The 17,989-nt window shown below is 39.5% G+C and overlaps 1 protein-coding gene across 2 annotated transcripts in view; it reads left to right on the forward strand.

Annotated features, from left to right (window-relative positions):
* COP1 (COP1 E3 ubiquitin ligase) overlaps positions 1–17,989 on the forward strand; it is a 196,561-nt gene that overhangs the window by 100,607 nt on the left and 77,965 nt on the right. For both annotated transcript variants that reach the window (XM_065409149.1, XM_065409150.1), the window contains exons 12-14: positions 1,693–1,801; positions 3,731–3,812; positions 13,114–13,230. In XM_065409149.1, the coding sequence (XP_065265221.1) occupies positions 1,693–1,801; positions 3,731–3,812; positions 13,114–13,230 (308 nt within the window). The remainder of the gene's footprint in view (positions 1–1,692; positions 1,802–3,730; positions 3,813–13,113; positions 13,231–17,989) is intronic.

Here is a 17,989-nt window from a genome sequence, read left to right on the forward strand (position 1 = left end):
TGTTTGCTGATTCAGGCAGATGTCACTGCATCATTCACATTTTGAAGGTCCTTTGCAACTGTATAAGGACCAGAGGCATACATGTTTTCTAATTAAAAGTTTACTACTGTTCTGAAGATAGTTTAGCTTCATTCTTTCTTAGCAGCTGGTGTTGAAGAGTGGCTTGAATTCTTGCCTGGGCATTGCCTCTAACAGTAGTACTCTACATCTTAGTTCAGATTTCTGGCTGCTAAGGCTTGAAAAATCTATATATGAAGGGGGTGGTACAAATGAATGAAGAGGTGGAGGTGCGGGTGTGAACAGGGATGCAGAGGTGGGTGGAAGGAGTGAGATTGATGGGATAGATTAGAAATAAGGTTCTGCATGGGGGAGGGAAAGAAGTGGAAGAGATAATACAAAGGTTGAGGTATAATGAGAGAGAAAGAAATGGACACTGAGAACAATGCAGAAAATTGCAGGTTAGCAAACACATATTTAAAGGTGTTAAACCCTGTGTGTATATAAGGCTATAAGTAGCATTTTAAAAAACCACGTTAATTAAAACATGCTAGCTAACACTCTTCAAAACATCACCTGTTTTCCTAGGGTAGACATACCCTAACTGGGTTATGGTGACTCAGCCTCTAAGACCCTATCTGAGCTGCCAGTTTTAGAGAAATTTCCCTGTGTTGCATTCACACCATTCCAGTGACAATGGGAATGCTAGCATAGACTGACTGATTTATCAAGGCTGTAATAATCTAAGCTAGTTACTCTCTCATAGCTATTTGGTGACCTATGTGAAATGGATCAGTGTCAGTTCAGTTCCTGCTACATGCATCACAGTTGACAGCTGGCACTTTTTCACACCAGATGGACCAAAAATTTTGTGAATGCGTGTTCTAAATTCTCTTACCCTTATTGAAATATTTTTTTGGCACCAGGCTTGAAGCATATTGCCAGACCAGTGAGAAGAAGCTGACACTATTATTGTCCATGTTGTACCTGTTAAAGGGTTTCACTCTTCAGTATTAATCAGATGCTATATTCTTCAGGACTGCTCAATTAAATATAAAATACAAACACAACCTATATATTTTCTCTGAGCCCTGTTTAGAGAGATCCCTCAAACCTTCCTTTCTCAAGTGTCAGAGGAGGGCACTCTTTAAACTAAGAATGCAATGAATAGTCTATTTCGTCTGTGTCAAAGAGGTCATAGTCTCCTTGCTTTTTTTATCCTTTGGTACCAATGTAGTTCTATATTTTACAGCTGTAGATTGCATTAGTAGACTTCTGCTTTTGGCATCATGGTTAAAATTGTGGCTTTTAAGGAGCTAAAAGGTTAAAATGTTTTTCCTCTTTTAAAATTCTGGGTCTCTGTGTGAGAACAAACACATATATCGTAGAAACAGAGCTGTGGACAGCATAAAACCATTATATAAGTTGCAAATAATATCTTGAGATGGTAAACTGCATAACAAAGACATTAAAAACACTTCTGTAGTTTGTATGCTGAAAAGTTTTCCAAGTTTCTGATGCTTTGTTTTTTCCTTGTCTGATTATTTTAATAAAAGGCAACTGATCCAAGATTGTGTACTTTGGGATAGCCCAAAGCAAAGATCCTAATTGCCTTGAGCTATTGCAGAAATTATTTTTAAGGTGTATATAATATAGTTTTAAAGTAAGATTGTTTGGGATTTTCTCTTTTTAAAGCTGTATCAGCTGGAGTAGCTACCACAAGAACCTGTTAGCCAGCAGTGACTATGAAGGCACCGTCATCCTGTGGGATGGGTTCACAGGACAGAGGTCAAAGGTCTACCAGGTAAAGTGCAGTCACCAAGCAGTACCATTTTCTTCGCAAGGGCCATGGCTTCAAGTTTGTGTGCATATTAATGTTCTAATTAAGGTGTTTCTAGTAGTGCATTGATGGCTGTTGGCTTGTTGGCTGCATGAGGCGAAGTGGCTGTATCTACAGTAGGTGAATTGAATTTTTGCAGTAGGTGAATTCCCTTGGCTAGGAGGGAGTTACCATGTTTTTGACTTTTCTATAACTCCATTAAGCAGTGATTCTCCAGCAGTGACCAAAGTAGCTTCTTGTCACAATAGTGAGGCACTTTAAGCAGTGATGATTGTGTGGCCAGCCAAAACCCTGCTGTTGGGGCACAGATCTAGGAAGAGGAGAGTTACTGGAGAAGTTTCAATGTGAATTTAAAAAAAACAAAACAAAAAACCTCCTGCATGGCTGCTTCATTTCCGTCTTAGACGTTTTGTTGCTGTACATTCAACCATGATCGTATTTGCAGAAGGCCTAAGAAATAGGAGATTAGCGCACACACTGCAGAGAGATAAAAGCAAAATGCCAAGTCACTTGAAAAGATTGAAGTAGTGGAGCTGCAGGCAGGCAGGGCAGATTTGATGCTAGTACATATAAAGTCCTGCACATGGGACAGTAAACTAGCAGCACAAACACAGAATAGGTAAATATAATCAAGCACCTATACATTAGAATTTATTTTCATCTTGTCTCCTTAATCCTGTCCTAACATTACTTTTCCATTTAGTCAGTTGTAATGAGGGCCACTAGGAAGGTGTGTGATCGGAACTGAGAAGTTGGGAGAGCAGGTGGTGGACCACTTCTTAAGAGTATATGCGAACTGCTGCCGTAGAGCATGCATCTCCCTTTGACAGTTAAATAGGAATGTAAGATTCTTCCTTAAGTTAAACAGCAGCTCTCTTATTATTGTATATTAATCTGTATCATAAGATTGTGTTGACATCCTTTTATCATGTGTATGCCAACTAGAAAGAGAGCTCACTGAACACAATGAATCTTAATATAATGAATTTGAGGACAATTTATTTATATAGTATAAATTTTCATTATGAATGCGAAATGGTGAAACTGGAGTTATATTCCAACTTTTACTTGTACTAAAAGAAACTCCACTTCATTATTTAAACTCCCTATCGAGTCTTTTGTCCCTTCTTCCAGCTTTTCATAAGTTGAGGTATGTGCACAGACATATACTGTATACATATTTGAAATGCTTGGAACATTGTGCTAGATGTTCTTTTTCATGCCCTCTTCACTTCTCTTCTCAAGCTTTGTGAAAGTTTGAAATAGTTTGACTAACCTTCAAGTTTCATTTAACAGAATGTTGTGGTGCTAGTATATTAAACCTTCCTCATCACTTATAAGGAAAAAGCACTCAGACTTGAAATTACATGTATATGCGTAATAAACTACAGTTCCTGTGACCACTTAAACTTTTAATATCTGAGTGAACGATACTCCCCTTTTTGGACTTTGTAAACAAATTCAATAATCTCCTTGTTGAAAGATGCATTTTAATGGTATTTAGACAATTCATGCATGTTTTGCTCAAAGAGAATGAAGGGCCACAAGGGAGTAGTAACAAACCAAAATACACTGTCATGGGAAGTGTCCTCTGAGATGAGCAAATAAGCAGTACTTTAATAATTAACAAAACAGAAACAAAAACAAAAAAACCCCAGCCTGGATGTAACTTGTTAGTGTTGCCATTTTTTGTGGCTTCTCTTAAACCACACAAGCATTAGTTTGTGTGAGAGAAAAATGTATTTAAGATCACTGCTATACATAGTGAATGTGCATATCCAGAAATTCCATCTTAATTCATACCAAACTGCATATGTTTTGCTTTACTGCGTATTTTAGCGCTGCAAATTATAATGTACTACATTCCAAATATTTTCCTCTTTCTCAAAACAGGAGCATGAGAAAAGATGCTGGAGTGTTGACTTTAACTTGATGGACCCTAAACTACTGGCTTCAGGCTCTGATGATGCAAAAGGTATTTTAATTTTAATTCTAGTGCCAAAGGCTGAACTCGTGTATTCCCTATGGTTGTCAATATAGGATGTGTCAAGTAACTGATTCCTTGGCTTACTTAGTGTAACTGACTTCCCCAGGATATTATAGAACCATTTAGGATCAGATGAAAAGAAGGGAGAGAGCTTTGTCTAGAGCTGACTGAAAAAAAGGGAATCCCTTTCCTTGAAAAATTTCATGTTTGTTTTTTTTTTTTTTAAACATTTTGTTTCAGGGGAACTGAAATGGAATTTTGTAGCTTTCTCGCTGCCCGCACTTGTCAATTGCTGAATTGCCATAGAGGTAGAGAGCCTGGACTCTCAGGCTAGGTCTACACTGCAGCGGGGGTCCGACCTAAGATACGCAACTTCAGCTACGTGAATACCGTAGCTGAAGTTGCGTATTTTAGGTCGGCTTACCTAGCGGTGAGGACGCGGGAAAGTCGACCGCTGCCGCGCTGCCGCCGCCTCCGCTGCCGCCTCCTGCCGAGGTGGATTTCCGGAGTCGACGGCAGAGCGATCAGGGATCGATTTTACCGCGTCTTCACTAGACGCGGTAAGTCGATCCCCGAAAAACCGATTGCTACCCGCCGGATCGGCGGGTAGTGAAGACAAAGCCTCAGCCTGCACCTGCAGCTCCTGGAACTGGAGAGGCAGAGCGCCGTGGCTCTCAGACTGTCGCCTGGAGCTGGTGTGGGAAGCAGTGCCCTGGCAGCCCTCTGAAAACTTGTCAATTTCACTTGCTTAAAGTGAAAATAACAAGAGCCTTCCAGGTGGGCAGCCAAGCAGCTGTCTTTTTTTTTTTTTTTTTTAACCAATAGAAAATCAAAATCTTTCAGAAAAATTGAAATATTCTCTTGGGAAATCTTGATTTGTGTGTGAGTGAAGTGGCCATGTTCCATTGGAAAAATCATTCAGATGAAAATTATGGATCAACTTTAGTCTAGTCTAGGATTTATGGGGAAGGTTGTATATCATGTTAGCTAGTACAATCCAACTAACATCTTCTTAAACTCTAGTGTAGACATAGCAAGTTTTACTTCAGCGTGTGCCAGACTGATAGTTGAAGATTTGGGGAACTTTGGTTTATTTAAAAAAAAAAAAAAAAGTGTCTGTACAAGAAAGGGAGTGGCTACAGATAAATGAGTGGAGACTGAGAATGTCCTCTCTTGCTTTTATGTAAGGCTTTCTAGTAAATGATAAAGCATTAAGGATCATGCACAGTGAGAAACACCTTGTCCTATCGGATGTGTGACGTGTTTTTTGAGAAACTTAGCAGCAGTGTGAACAAAATTGGGTGGTGGTCAGGAAGGCATGGGAACTGCAGGAGTAAATATTGGGAATGAGCTGCTCCTTGCCTTCCCTCTGCCCAAGACTCCTTCTGGGCCCTAAAGACCCAGGATTTTGGAGCGCTCACCAGGAACACCATTGTGTCCCACTGGTTGAGCACTGCACATTGGAAGCAATACAATTTCTATAAAGGGGGAATGGATAGAACTGAAATACATAATCTTTCTCCTTCCCTAAAGAACAGGACTTTATCTGCAGTCAGTCTACAATATCACATTAGTTATTAGGCAATCATTGCTTTTGACTTCCTTCTGCAGCCACTGGGGATCAACTCTCCCAAATGGGCGCAAACAGCTTTGGACAGAGCTGTTCATGATTTACTTTGAATGACAAATTAATTTTTCATAAAACATTAAACCTTGCAAGCCTCTGCCCCCTAAATTGCTTTTAAATTCTATTTCAAAAGGAAGTCATATTAGCGTTTCTTAAATGTGTTTGACGTTCTCAAGGTAATTGGTAATTTCACTTACAAAATGCAGCCTTTATGATAATTTTATATTATGGAGATTTTTTTAAATGGCTTTTAATAGATTTTTTTCTTCTTCTTCTTTATGGTGGAAGTCAAGATAGTTTCCTTTACAATTAAATGTAATAAGGAAAAAGTCCCTCTGTATAAATGATCAACCTTTTCATCATTTTGCTTCCCATTCATGCTGTGCATTTTAAAAAGAGCTTATCTTCCAAATAGACATGCATTTATTAGCATGGTAAAGAGCTGTCCGCCTGAGCTGACTTTATAAAACAGGGCCGCACATCACAGCTTAACAATTTTTTTCTGCAGAAACTGTTTTAAAAAGTGCAGTGTTTACACACATAAATTATGTATTAATAAAGAGCTGCATTTTCTATACACATCCTGTATTTCTATTCAAATAGTAGTTCTTTCTTTAAAGGTATATAGGTGTTTTTTTTCTGATCAGGCCTGGGCTAGAGTGTTTCATCCCCCTCCTCATGCAGTCTTTTCACTATTTACATATATAACAAGGACATCAGAGGTGAATGCCAGAATTGGAGACCTATTTAAAATACTTTTAAATAAGTATAGCTCTTTTAAATGCTATAGTGGAGAACTCAGTTTGCCAGACATCTGTTAGCCAAATGTCAAAACCTGCTACCCAAAGCTCATAGAGACTATCTGGTCAGGGTTAACACCTGGTGGGAAGCCCACTACCATTCTGTTCTTCCTTGCAACTACCCCTACTACTTGGATGTGCGGGCACTGAGCTGTCTATCTGTAGTTATTGGCCTTGTCTGGAATGATGGGAACTGTAATGCATTTTCCCTTTCCTGGCGTGGTGGGAGAGGTTGGGGGGTGAGATCTTTTCCTCCCCCAGCTCCTTTCCTGATTGCTGAGTGTGGAAGCTTTACTAAACCTCCCTCCCTCATCCCTGCTGCAGGATGTTCCTGTCTCTCCCTCCCTTCCCCTTTCAAAGTGGTGACAAGGTGTTAGATGCCTGGGTACTTGGTGCACTGCAATGCCCTTTGCCAGACACACACACATTGAGGAGGGTAATCCTGTGATCACTCATCTGCACCCTTCTCTGTCAAAGATCAGACACAGCAAAGGGAGCACTGAGCAACAGAACCCCACTGAAACAAAGATTGAGTCTGATATAATTACAGACAGCATGCCAGGGCTCTGCATACCATTCCATCCTCTTTATTAATCAAAGATCATCTAGAATTTGTTTGTGGGAATTCTCTGTACGTTGTCTTCCATAGGAGAGAATTGGAGCATAGAAGCACTCTGACTCCAATTGTTCATTGTATTTAAAAAAGCAAATTATATGTTTAGTTATGAGTATTTGTAGAGCTGTCTGCTGCTACAGAGGTAGCTGAGCTTTACACACCCAAAGAGATATGGTGACTGTTAGAATGTTGGCCCATGTTACCAGAGCCCTGAGAAGCTGCATAGCCTTCTGTTTTCTTGGGGTAATTCTATAAAATAGAAGACTGTAATTCTAATTTAACCAGAAAAAACATGACTTTAATTAACTCCGGGTCTGGACTGTCGTAGGCAGTTGACCTTGAAACTATAAATGAAAATATGTAAAAATACCTACTTTATCTTTCTGAAATTTTTAGAAAGGGACTTGGTGTAGGTGTCATTAATACTATCTACATATTGGGACCCTCTGAACCGCAGTAAGCAGGGAGTCGGAGATCTCCTGAGGCTTGAAAGGACATCTTGTAAGGCAGCCGTGACTTCGTCTGCTAGAAACTCTTCAAAGAGGGGCCTCTTGACCAGTCCATGGTGGAGACCACCAGATATTCTCCTCTAGTAGCCAAATTTTATAGTTGATCTGTCTCTGAGAAGAGAATCACATATGGACCATCATGTTGTCTTTGTTTTTCCGTCAGCTCTGTACCCTGCCTACTCTTGGGGCATTCCTGGGCATGTGCAAACACCTATTGCCAAACTTCATTACATAAGCATTATTTTAAACATTGATGGTACGAATAAGTGGCCAATTTATTAAAGGAAACAGAAGTTTGGGCAAAAAAGTGTCCCGTCGTGATTGGTATGACCTTAAATTCTTACTATTGTAAATACACTTTTATTGTCCCATCTCAAACAGTTGATGGGAATTTAAACCTGGTTTGTCAGAGCAGTTTTCTTTCTCAAATTGAAAAATAATTTTCAGACATAAGTCACATTCCCTTCTCTATATTTTTGACTCTTCCTACCAGTAATATAACTTGCAGACATTGGAATGATCATTGATTGAAACTACCTGTGACTGACTGCTAAACGTGCGTTCAGTAAAAATCCTTCTTAAGCAAGTTTGGTAACCTAGTCATAGCCACAGAAATAGATTGTAGGGACCTGCAAGAAGCTATTATACTCTTTCAGTACACAGCCTTTGAAAATATACAAAAAATAGCAAAAATATTTTGATATAAATAAACTATATAATAGGCAGCATCTATACCTCTCAACCTTCAAACCTTCCAACTTGTGATGGGCAAGCGAAATGTGCAAATGACCAAACTCTGGCTGTAGTTGTGGCATGTTGTGCCAAAACTGATGCCATTATAATACTTTTTAACTATAAAAACTGTTTTAAGGATGTTTCCTCACTGTGTGAATTTAATTAAATCAGCACTTCAAAAAGAAAATGAGGAAAAACAAATTTCATCATTTTAAAGACTCCCCATGGGTTATTTGCAGAGATTGAATCCTGGACCTTCAAATCCCCCAGTCAGACCTCTATCACTTGAGCTCAAAGGATAATTAGTGGACTACCTACTAGAGGAGTTTTTTAGACCCACTTTGCCAGTGGGTTCTGTTCTAGGAGAGAATGAAGTCTAGTGGTTAGAACATGTTTACTAATCAGATAGCCAAGTCTATGTATTTGGCCATTTTTCTGAGAGGCACTGTGGCTGGCCTGAATGCGTTAAGACGTGGATCTGCCATCTTAGAGGCCTGGGTTCTATTCCCAGCTATGCCTGAAATGGCCTTGTGCAACTTCTCAGTTAACTTACTTGTAAAATAGAATACTTGAGTGCTGTCTGGGTTAGGGCATGAAGCTTCGTGAGGTGCACAGAAATTAGGGCTTGTCTATTCAAACAATTTCTACGTGGCAAGCTGGGGTGTGAATATACTCCGCGCTAGCTTGCTGCGGTCTAACTGCTCATGTGCATCCTGCTGATATGTATTAACAGTTTGTTAGAGTGCCTTGAAGTCAAAGTGCTCTAATAAACTTAACATGTGCCAGCAGGGTACATGTGGACAGCTAGACTCTGGCAGGCTAGTCTGGAGTAGATTCACAGCTCAGCTTGCTGTTGTCTAATTGTTCACGTAGACGAGCCCATAAACGGCATTCACAGGTAAGAAGATCAGAACTTGTCTCTAGCTGTTTGTTCTTTCACCCTAAACTACAGGTTATTTGGCTGGGCAGAGTGCCTGTGTGTGGAATATTTCTAGGCTTGGCAATCAGATGCCCCAATCAAACTGAAATGCTGATTGTCCTACAAAATTCCAGTACACTTGAGAGCTCAGTGGGAGGTTGCGTTTCATTTTCATTGTCTCATGAGTTTGAAGAAGAATTTAAGGCATCTATGTGAACTGGTTTCTCATAATGTGAATTAGTGAAGGTAAAATATTCTCTCCTCCATCTAGATATAGAAATAATGAATAGGCGGCAGTTCTGCACATACTTAAACATGTTGATTAGTTGTAGTGAACTAAGCGAGTTAGTTCAGGTTTGCAGAATTGGGTCCATGGAAAGGAACGGTGGCCTGGTAGTTAGGGCGTTGTCTTGGGAATCAAAAGATCAGTGTTCTGTTTCCAGCTCTATCAAGGACATTGTATTTAACCTTGAACAAGTCATTTGGGGCTTTAGTGGGAGCTCCATTTTTGAAAATAATTTCAATTGGAATTTTAGGTGCACATTGCTTCTGAAAATCAGGTTAATATTTCATGCCTCAGTTTCCCAGTTTATAAAAGGAGGATGATTGCCTACTTCACAGGGGTTTTATGGCTATATTCATTGTTTGTGGGGTGCTCAGATACTACCAAGAATGCCATGGAAAAGTAAATAAATGTTTTAATAGTTTATAGAGAGAGTGACTATGTGAGACGAGAGAACTGTTCTCATCTCATAACTTAATACATTGACCTAAAGCAATGTCTGCATATGGGATGATGAGGGAAGCATCATCCAGTAGTGTATGCTGAGTGTAGAAACTGATAGACAAATGGACTAATTTTAGAGAATGGGCTCGGTGATACTGTGTCTTATAGCAAAATCATATTACCTGGTGTATTTTATATATAAATAAAATGACTGTTCGATATTATGAATGTTTTGTGAAGAATATTCGCTAATGTTCATAATGTAGATGAATGTTCCTTTCAACTACTGCAGTGAATAGCTTCCTCTCTTACGGAGTGTTTGTCCAAAGCTCTGACCCATAGTAGGTTAATTTATAAACTAATGAGCATTTGAACCAAAGCGCCAATCAATTAAACAGAAACTTGATAAAATTAAATCAATTTAAACCAAGAGCTGCTTTCCAGACATCATCTCGTTTGTTTTGTGAGGTGTGGATGCTTGGCCACATGGAGGGATGCAGCTCTCGGCAGTAACAAAATTAGGCAAAGCATGTTTTAAGAACAGTTGATCTCGTAGGGTAGTTTTGCCTCATCAGCACAGTTCTAAGTGTTATCAGGGCATCTGTATGTTTTATAATTACCACCTCAGTCTCAACAAAACTGCTAAAATTCACAATAAGTGAAGCAAAATTCATACAACCAGAGTTTATGAACCTGCTGTATACACATTTATTTCCAGCTAAAACGTGACTTGTCATGTGGTTGTTTTTTAAAGTTAGGGGGCAGGAGTGGGTAGGGGGGAGGAAATCACCGAAAAGCTGATAGCACTGCTCTAATCAGAGCCCTGTATGTTCCACAGCTATGTGGTCATGGAAGTTTCTGTGGAATCTAACCCTGGCCTACCAATTGTAACAAATTTCATGTTGGTTTTTATGAGCACTCATATTGATTAAACAGCAGATGAGCTCACCAAGATCATTCTCCTCTTTGTGATCTGAAGGTGATTTGAATAAAATTGTGCAAAGGTGAAAGGCTAGTGTGCTGAAAACTGAGCCCCTGATTTATTTGTTACAAAATTAAGATCAAGTATCTGCTCATTATATTGATGTGGTGCCAAAAAGAATTACCCATATTGAACACAGTTTCTAACTTGTAGAACTTAGTTGGAAGGCTGCCTAAAGAGTATTCAAAACACGTGGCTCCATGGGACATACATTTGCGAGGGGCACTACTATGAGCTGTGTGTTTATTTGACTCCCACAAATACCCATAGACCCTATAGCTTTCAATCTAAGGAGCATTATCTGCTGGCATTACTTTTTTTTTTTTTTTAACCACAGAAATCAGAATTACTTGCTTCTTGTGCCATCAGATCAATAATGCTAATGTCCTCTGCTGTCACTGCGACATACACTGAGCTTCTGTTGGCATCTCTTCTTTAAAGCGAGAAGCTAAAGCTTTTATTTGCTTGAAAAATTCTCTCCTACCCCCTGACACTAAATGGCCTAGTGCCTCATCTGGAATCACTTGGAGCAAGAGAAGGTCCAGGCCATCCTTGCAAAGCTGTTAATTATTTTTAATGTAGCTGGTTGTTTATAATGTATACTAGATGTTTGGTAAATAAGAGAATGGATTATTACTGTCTGGAAACTGATAGCTGCATGTAATTTAGCTCTTTTCATAATTCTTGTATGCAGATGTAGTATGTATCAACGTCTGTGTTTGATGGATATATGTGATACTTTGTAATGGCTCCAGACATCTGTCACATATTCCCACTGTGCTGTTTTTAAAGGATGCATCAATATGCTGCAAGCATTGCTGTTTCTCTCACATCTTTGAAACTGTCCTCCAAAGATGGCCAGAATTAGGGCAGGCAAGGAGCAGCACTCCCTCCCCTTCCTTCGTGTGAACTATTAAAATAAATAAAGGGGGGAGGGGAAGAGTCCACTACCCTTCCTGTGGATAAGCTGTCCCCAAGCTTAGTGGTTCTATAGGCATCTGTCCAGAGGCTATGTGTCTCCTCCTCCCCTGAAGCTCCTGGGGAGTGGGGTAATATGGGTAATAGCTAATAGACTTGGGCTATAGCAATATTTTTGTGTATCTTTCTTGGAGCCAAAGCAGAATGGTGTTTTTTCCCCACCTTCCTCCTGGCCAGCCCTCTCCCCTTCCCCTCCACAGAGGCACCAGAGTACCCCTTCCATACAGAGGAGGGATATCTGTCTATAGAGGACCTGTCACATGCAAATCTATGTGAACCCTGTCTGTTTTCATACACTGTTTGGGGAGAGCAGCCTCTCTGCATAGCTACTATCCAATACGTAGTTGCCTTATCCCCCACTAGAGCAAAAGGGGGAAATCAGGAGGTATAGTCTGCTTCCCGGGCTGCTCCTGGGAGAGCGCAACAACACAACACCCCTTCCTCTGCGCTCCTGGCAAAGCTGTGAGTTAGCCCACAATTTGCAGTGTATAACCTTCCTTAAAGTTCACGGTTGACTGGGTGGATAGTGCTTAATATGCCTTATCTTTGTGGGTTTAAATATGTACCTTAAATGTGTACATGAAGCTATTAAGGGAAAAAGCTGAAGGGCCTCAAAGACTCTCCATCGCTTCGAATTTGTGAAAGAGCCCTGTCTAAGCAGGCATAAAATACAATCACATGTGGGTGTTTGCGTATACCATGTCCCCTTCTAGAGTAGTCCAGTACAGATTAATCTTTATTTATATTTACCTCTACACAATAGTCATTCACGTGGATTGAATTGAAATGTAACAATAAAAAGTAGTGACAGGTTATACCCCGGTGCAGCTTTTTTTCCTCCTGGTACCAATCTTTGAAGAATAGAAAACAAATTGTTCTTACTAGTTGTGCTTACAGGTACATTTAAATGAAATCTATGCAGAGTGGTTACAACTGAGCACACTGAGCAGGGGTTCTTCAGAGCACAGCTGGATGACAAAGAGTAGGTAGAATATCAGCCTCATTGCTTTTGGTTGTACAAGCCTGCGGTCCGGTAACCTTGGGCATACTGTGATTACAGTATGCAGCTAGACACCTGCATGAAGTTCCAAACTCCACAGGAATGCAGGCTTGAATCCTGTGATATTGTTTATATCGAGTGTGTAGAAGTGGTAAACTACTGTTGTGCTTGAGAATGTGCTGAAAATTGATCCATCAACCAAAAGCTGCCTTTTAGTACCCACTAATTTTGTTCATCCTCTCAAAAATATTAATATTCATGAAAATCCCTACAAGCAAGTGTGTGATGAGTTTCTGTGGGAACCTATTTGAGTACTAACCATGTTTTTAAATCTTTCAAAAGCATTTTCAGCCTCACTTACTCATTTCTGCCTCTCTTGTTTTGTTTCTTCCTCAGTGAAGCTGTGGTCTACCAACCTGGATAATTCAGTTGCAAGTATTGAGGCCAAGGCTAATGTGTGTTGTGTCAAATTCAGCCCCTCTTCTAGATACCATCTGGCTTTTGGCTGTGCAGGTAGGTAACCAGTGTGTTTTATAGAGGAACAGAAGGGGTAGGGAAAGAGCAGAATTCCTCAAGTTTCTGACTATTCCTATTTGCAACCAAACAAGATACCCCTCTGAGGCCAGATTCTTCAAAAGACTCCTGGGCCAGATTTTCAATTGCTCAGATCTCACAACTGGGGTTGGACTTCTACGAGTGCTTTGCGCCCAGCAGGCTGCCATTTTGACACTGAAGTGGCAAGCTTTTTGAAAATCTGCTCAATAATTTTGATACTTAAATGGAAGCGGAGATCTCTTGAAAAGTCTGACCTATGAAGAAACTAAGGTCTTCTGTACAGGGCCAATTAGACCATGGCACGCTAGGCAGTGAATCTGCCTTGCAGTAGCCAGCTGCCACCTAATTATCTATGTGCACTTGAGGATGTGTTAACAGCTTGTTAATGTGCTTTGAGCTAGTCCCATCTAAGAGGACTAGATCATAGTGCTCCAACAAACTCTTAGCATGCATCAGCAGGCAGCACATGGACAGTTAGGTGGCGGCAGGCTAATGTGAGGTAGATTCCTACCTCAGCTTGCTGTTATGTAATGGCTTGTCTACACAAACACTAAGCCACTATGAGAAACTAATATCCCCCAGTCTGAAGAGATACTTTATTACACTTAATTATTTTGTATTTCTTGCCTGATGAATGGTTGCAGATATGTATCACTGTATGTGAGGCTCTGTAAATAATACAGTACTAGGGGTGCAGTTGTGGTTGCACCTCAGATGCTCTGTGAGGCATAGGTTTAATGTATTCATCCAACATCTGGAGTTTTACTCTCTCTTCCTACCACTACCATTCTCCTGTTTCTGGTCCTCTGGGCCAAAAGAGGGATCTTGGCTAACTGAGACTTTATAGTGGCAACACTGTGGGCAGGAAATGACACTGATTTAAAATAGTTTAAGTTGATGACCTCACTAGAACTTCAAAACGGATGTAGTTTTGAGGAGTGTGTAAACCTAATTTATTATTGTACCTGGAAATGGCTGAAAACAACATGCGGTGCCCACAACTGTTTCATTGGCATAAAAATAACTCTACATTTCCTTCCTTCTTGTGGTTTTAATGCACTTGTAACAAGAATTTCCAATGTTTTGTACACTATGAACTTTTGGAGATATTTAAATACCATGTTTTTATCAACAGTTTGCCATCTCATTAAAAATTCACAATTCCAGGCAGGCTTTGCTTAGATTGTGACTCTTAAGAAGGGGGAAAAAAATGAATTTTTGATGCCCTGCAAAAATGGATTGAAGTTGGAGTGTGTAAAATATTGATTTGCTTGATAAAGGTAATCTCACAGGTTTAGTAAACTGCATGCAAAAATAGAATTGAATTACAATATTAATCAGCAATATTAGAATGTAAAGGATTCTTTATGAAAGAGATTAGGGAAATGAGTGCAAGAATCACCACTGACAAATGGAACAGCTGCGAATAAAATATAGGTGTAAAAGACATCAAGCACCAGCATTTTTTCCTGTTAAATCAGATAACCATGATTGCCATTTATCTAAAATGCACTGGGGCCTAAACTTACAAAGCACAGATGAAAACTAGATCAAAATCTAGGAAAAATGTTAATACTGCAAGATGTGGCATTAAAGCAGTTTAAACTGTTCCATAAGCCATACTGGACTGTCATCCTACGAGCAAGATTGGATTAAGAGGCAGTAACGTGTTGGAATTATTTGGAGATTTTTAAATGACTCTGCATTTTGAGAGTAGCAGAAAGGTTTGACTAAAATGCTGTGGAGCAAAATGGCATTAATAATGGGGAAAAGTAGCTGGGGGTGGGGAAGGTATAAGTTGAGATCGATGTGTCAAATTCTGCTTCGTACTTGGGGGAGTTGTCTATTAATCCAAGTTAAAATGGATATCTGGCCACTTAATGATTTGCTATAAGAATCTTGTGGAGGCACTGAAATGATGGGAATGACTTGCCCATAAAAGCACTTCTAATAGATCTTGCAGTCACCAACTTGTATGAAAATAATTGATGGAATAAATGACAGAATAGAATAATATAATAAGTTCAGGAACCCATTTTTAAACTTTACAGTGAAACAATTTTGATGTTAAGTGCAGAAACAGGCTGTGCATACAGTTCATTGTATTGGGTAGGCAAAGGGATAGTTATTTTTTCTCCTATTTCCCTTGCATATACCAATTTCAAATAATTTTTATAATGCTTACAAATTTTATTTATTTTAGAAGGAAGGAAATATAGGTTATAAATGTAACAGTTTTAGAGCTGCTTTTAGGCTGTAAAACTAATAAGGGAATAATAAAAAAGGCCTTAAAGAGAGCAGTATTGGAGATGAAACCCCCTTTGAAAGAAATGGCAGATCAAAAACATACAATCCCATTTTGCCATCACTCTCAGCACCCTGTGGGAACCTAAGACTGTCTGTAAAACACACTCATTGACTGAGAGCTAAAGTAATGGGCTACCATTATGTAAAATACAGCATCTCTCTCCTCAACCCCATATACATTCATGGCAGGTTTTTTTCCTGTTAGGTAAATTGATGTTTCAGTTACCTTTCAATGGTATAATTAATTTGTAACAAAATAGCCAATACTTTATGGTATTACACATGCAGTAGAATTTTGTACAGTATTCTTTTAAAATTATATGAGCAGAAATCCTACTCCAGGACTCACATTCCATTACTTTTCCTCTGATACTTTTTTGTTTGCAATGCCTCACACAGGGAGGGGGGGAAATGTTACGCACCTTACAGGACTGAGAGCGCATGTAACAGCCAATTATGCATGTGTTAAACATGAAACACAGTGTGCCTCTATATACCAACTTCATGAACTCAGATCATGAAATTAGAGCAGCAGTTCTCAAGCTTCAAGAGTCCGCATCCCATATCTAAAACTCCAGAGTACTTTGCAATACCACCTTTATGATTTTAATCAGTGTAGTTATGAAGGATCCTTCTACTGGTGATATACTAGTGGGGTTTTCTAACCCACCGGTTATCAGCGATATGCATACCACAGTTTGAGAACAACTGAATTAGAACGTTTTCAGGAGAAGAGCAAAGGTTTGTGTGGTGACAGAGCTTCATGCTTGATACTGGAGACATAAATGGATGAAGCAAATTATAAAACCAATGTGGTGTGGAGCACGTTTTCAATTCTCTTCATGTATGCTGAGTAGATTATAGGCTGATGACTCTATGGGGGGGAACGTTAAGGTGGTTTGGATCCCTTGTTTGCGAAGTACAATCTTCACTATATTTCTTGGAATTTGTGTTTAGCATCAATTTTTGTGAAAGCTACCTAGTCCTTGCTTGAGGTGCATATTACTTGCAATCCAATGTATCCTTAATGAAGTCTGGTGTGGGGGCATGCATAAAGGAAACTTGCACCCATGTGCTTTGTGTTTATGCAATCTGTATCGATTACCAAATAAAAGGAATGTACTGAAGTACTGAGGTGATTTGATTCTGGTCAGAGGCCAGAGAGCAAACTTTTTGGCACAGTCACTGTGAATTAGGGCTCTCTGCTCTAATAGCTTTGGCTACTGTTTACTTACTGATAAAACTCTGCTGACTCTGCTAGTCTGCCCATTGTAGTTCATATCCTACAATTCCTTTTGATGCAGAACAATCCTTTGTATTGAGCTCTTGTCCTGGCTCTCTCCCTTAATTGGTGACAAGAGAAGAAAATAGAAGCAGATGACTTAATGGCCATTTCTAAAAGGACGACATGTGGTCTGGTAGGCAGAACTATGCACTGAGAGTCAGAACAGAGTGTGGCTCTGTCACTTGTGCACTAGACTCTGATGCCCCTGTGCCTCGTTTTATCTAGTGGGAATAATAGCTACAGGAAAGGGGTGTTGTGGGACCTAGCAGGCTGTACCAATTTTGAGATATCTTTGATGAAAGGTGTTATATAATTATATTCCATAAATATAGAATATTTACTTACAAGCACTTCTGCTTCCATATCGAGTATTGAACGAAGTTCACATTAGGTGCCCTGGAGAAGTACATGTGGCTCACAACTGGCTAATGCTGATGTGATTTGTTGTTGTTGTGTTCGTTGGATTGTTGGTTCTCTGAAAGCATCACCTAAAGCTCATTTTGACAAGATAAACTAGAACAAACTATATCAGAGAGAGGAAATCTGCTTGATGTAGGACTTGGGTTTCAGATTTATAAAATATATCTCTTAAAAGCACAGCCTCACCATGGCGGATAGAGGAGGTAAGAAACTGTTTAACTGCAACCTGACAGGATCTGCCACAGGGGAAAGGGCATTTAAAGTGGGAAAGATCCAAGCTCTCTGATTTTAATAAAATATTCTATTTGCATGCTTACTGAGTTGAAACATTCTGCAGTATAAACTGTAACCACTGCCGAATACAAAATGCAGGTAATTTTGTCATCTCTTCCTCTTTTTTAAAAAAAGATAGTATTTTTTATCCTGAAATTAGTGATTTAAATCATGACCAAAGTTGTTATTCTGCCCCAGCAGTAGCACACTGATGCCTTCTGCCCATATATTTTCCAGAAGCACATCTTAGAAAAACAAGTTAACTGAAAATGTATGCAATTTGCAACTAGATTATTGTTCAGCTTGTCCAGTTTCAGTGCGGCTAGGCTGTCTGTTAACTTCAGCGAGCTAAATATAGCGGATAGCGTGGTGAGAATAAAATAGTACTGTACTGCTGTTAACAGCTACCATTGACCCTCTATTTCCCATATG

The sequence above is a fragment of the Emys orbicularis genome, chromosome 8, assembly GCF_028017835.1.
Source record: "Emys orbicularis isolate rEmyOrb1 chromosome 8, rEmyOrb1.hap1, whole genome shotgun sequence".
Lineage (NCBI taxonomy): Eukaryota > Metazoa > Chordata > Testudines > Emydidae > Emys > Emys orbicularis.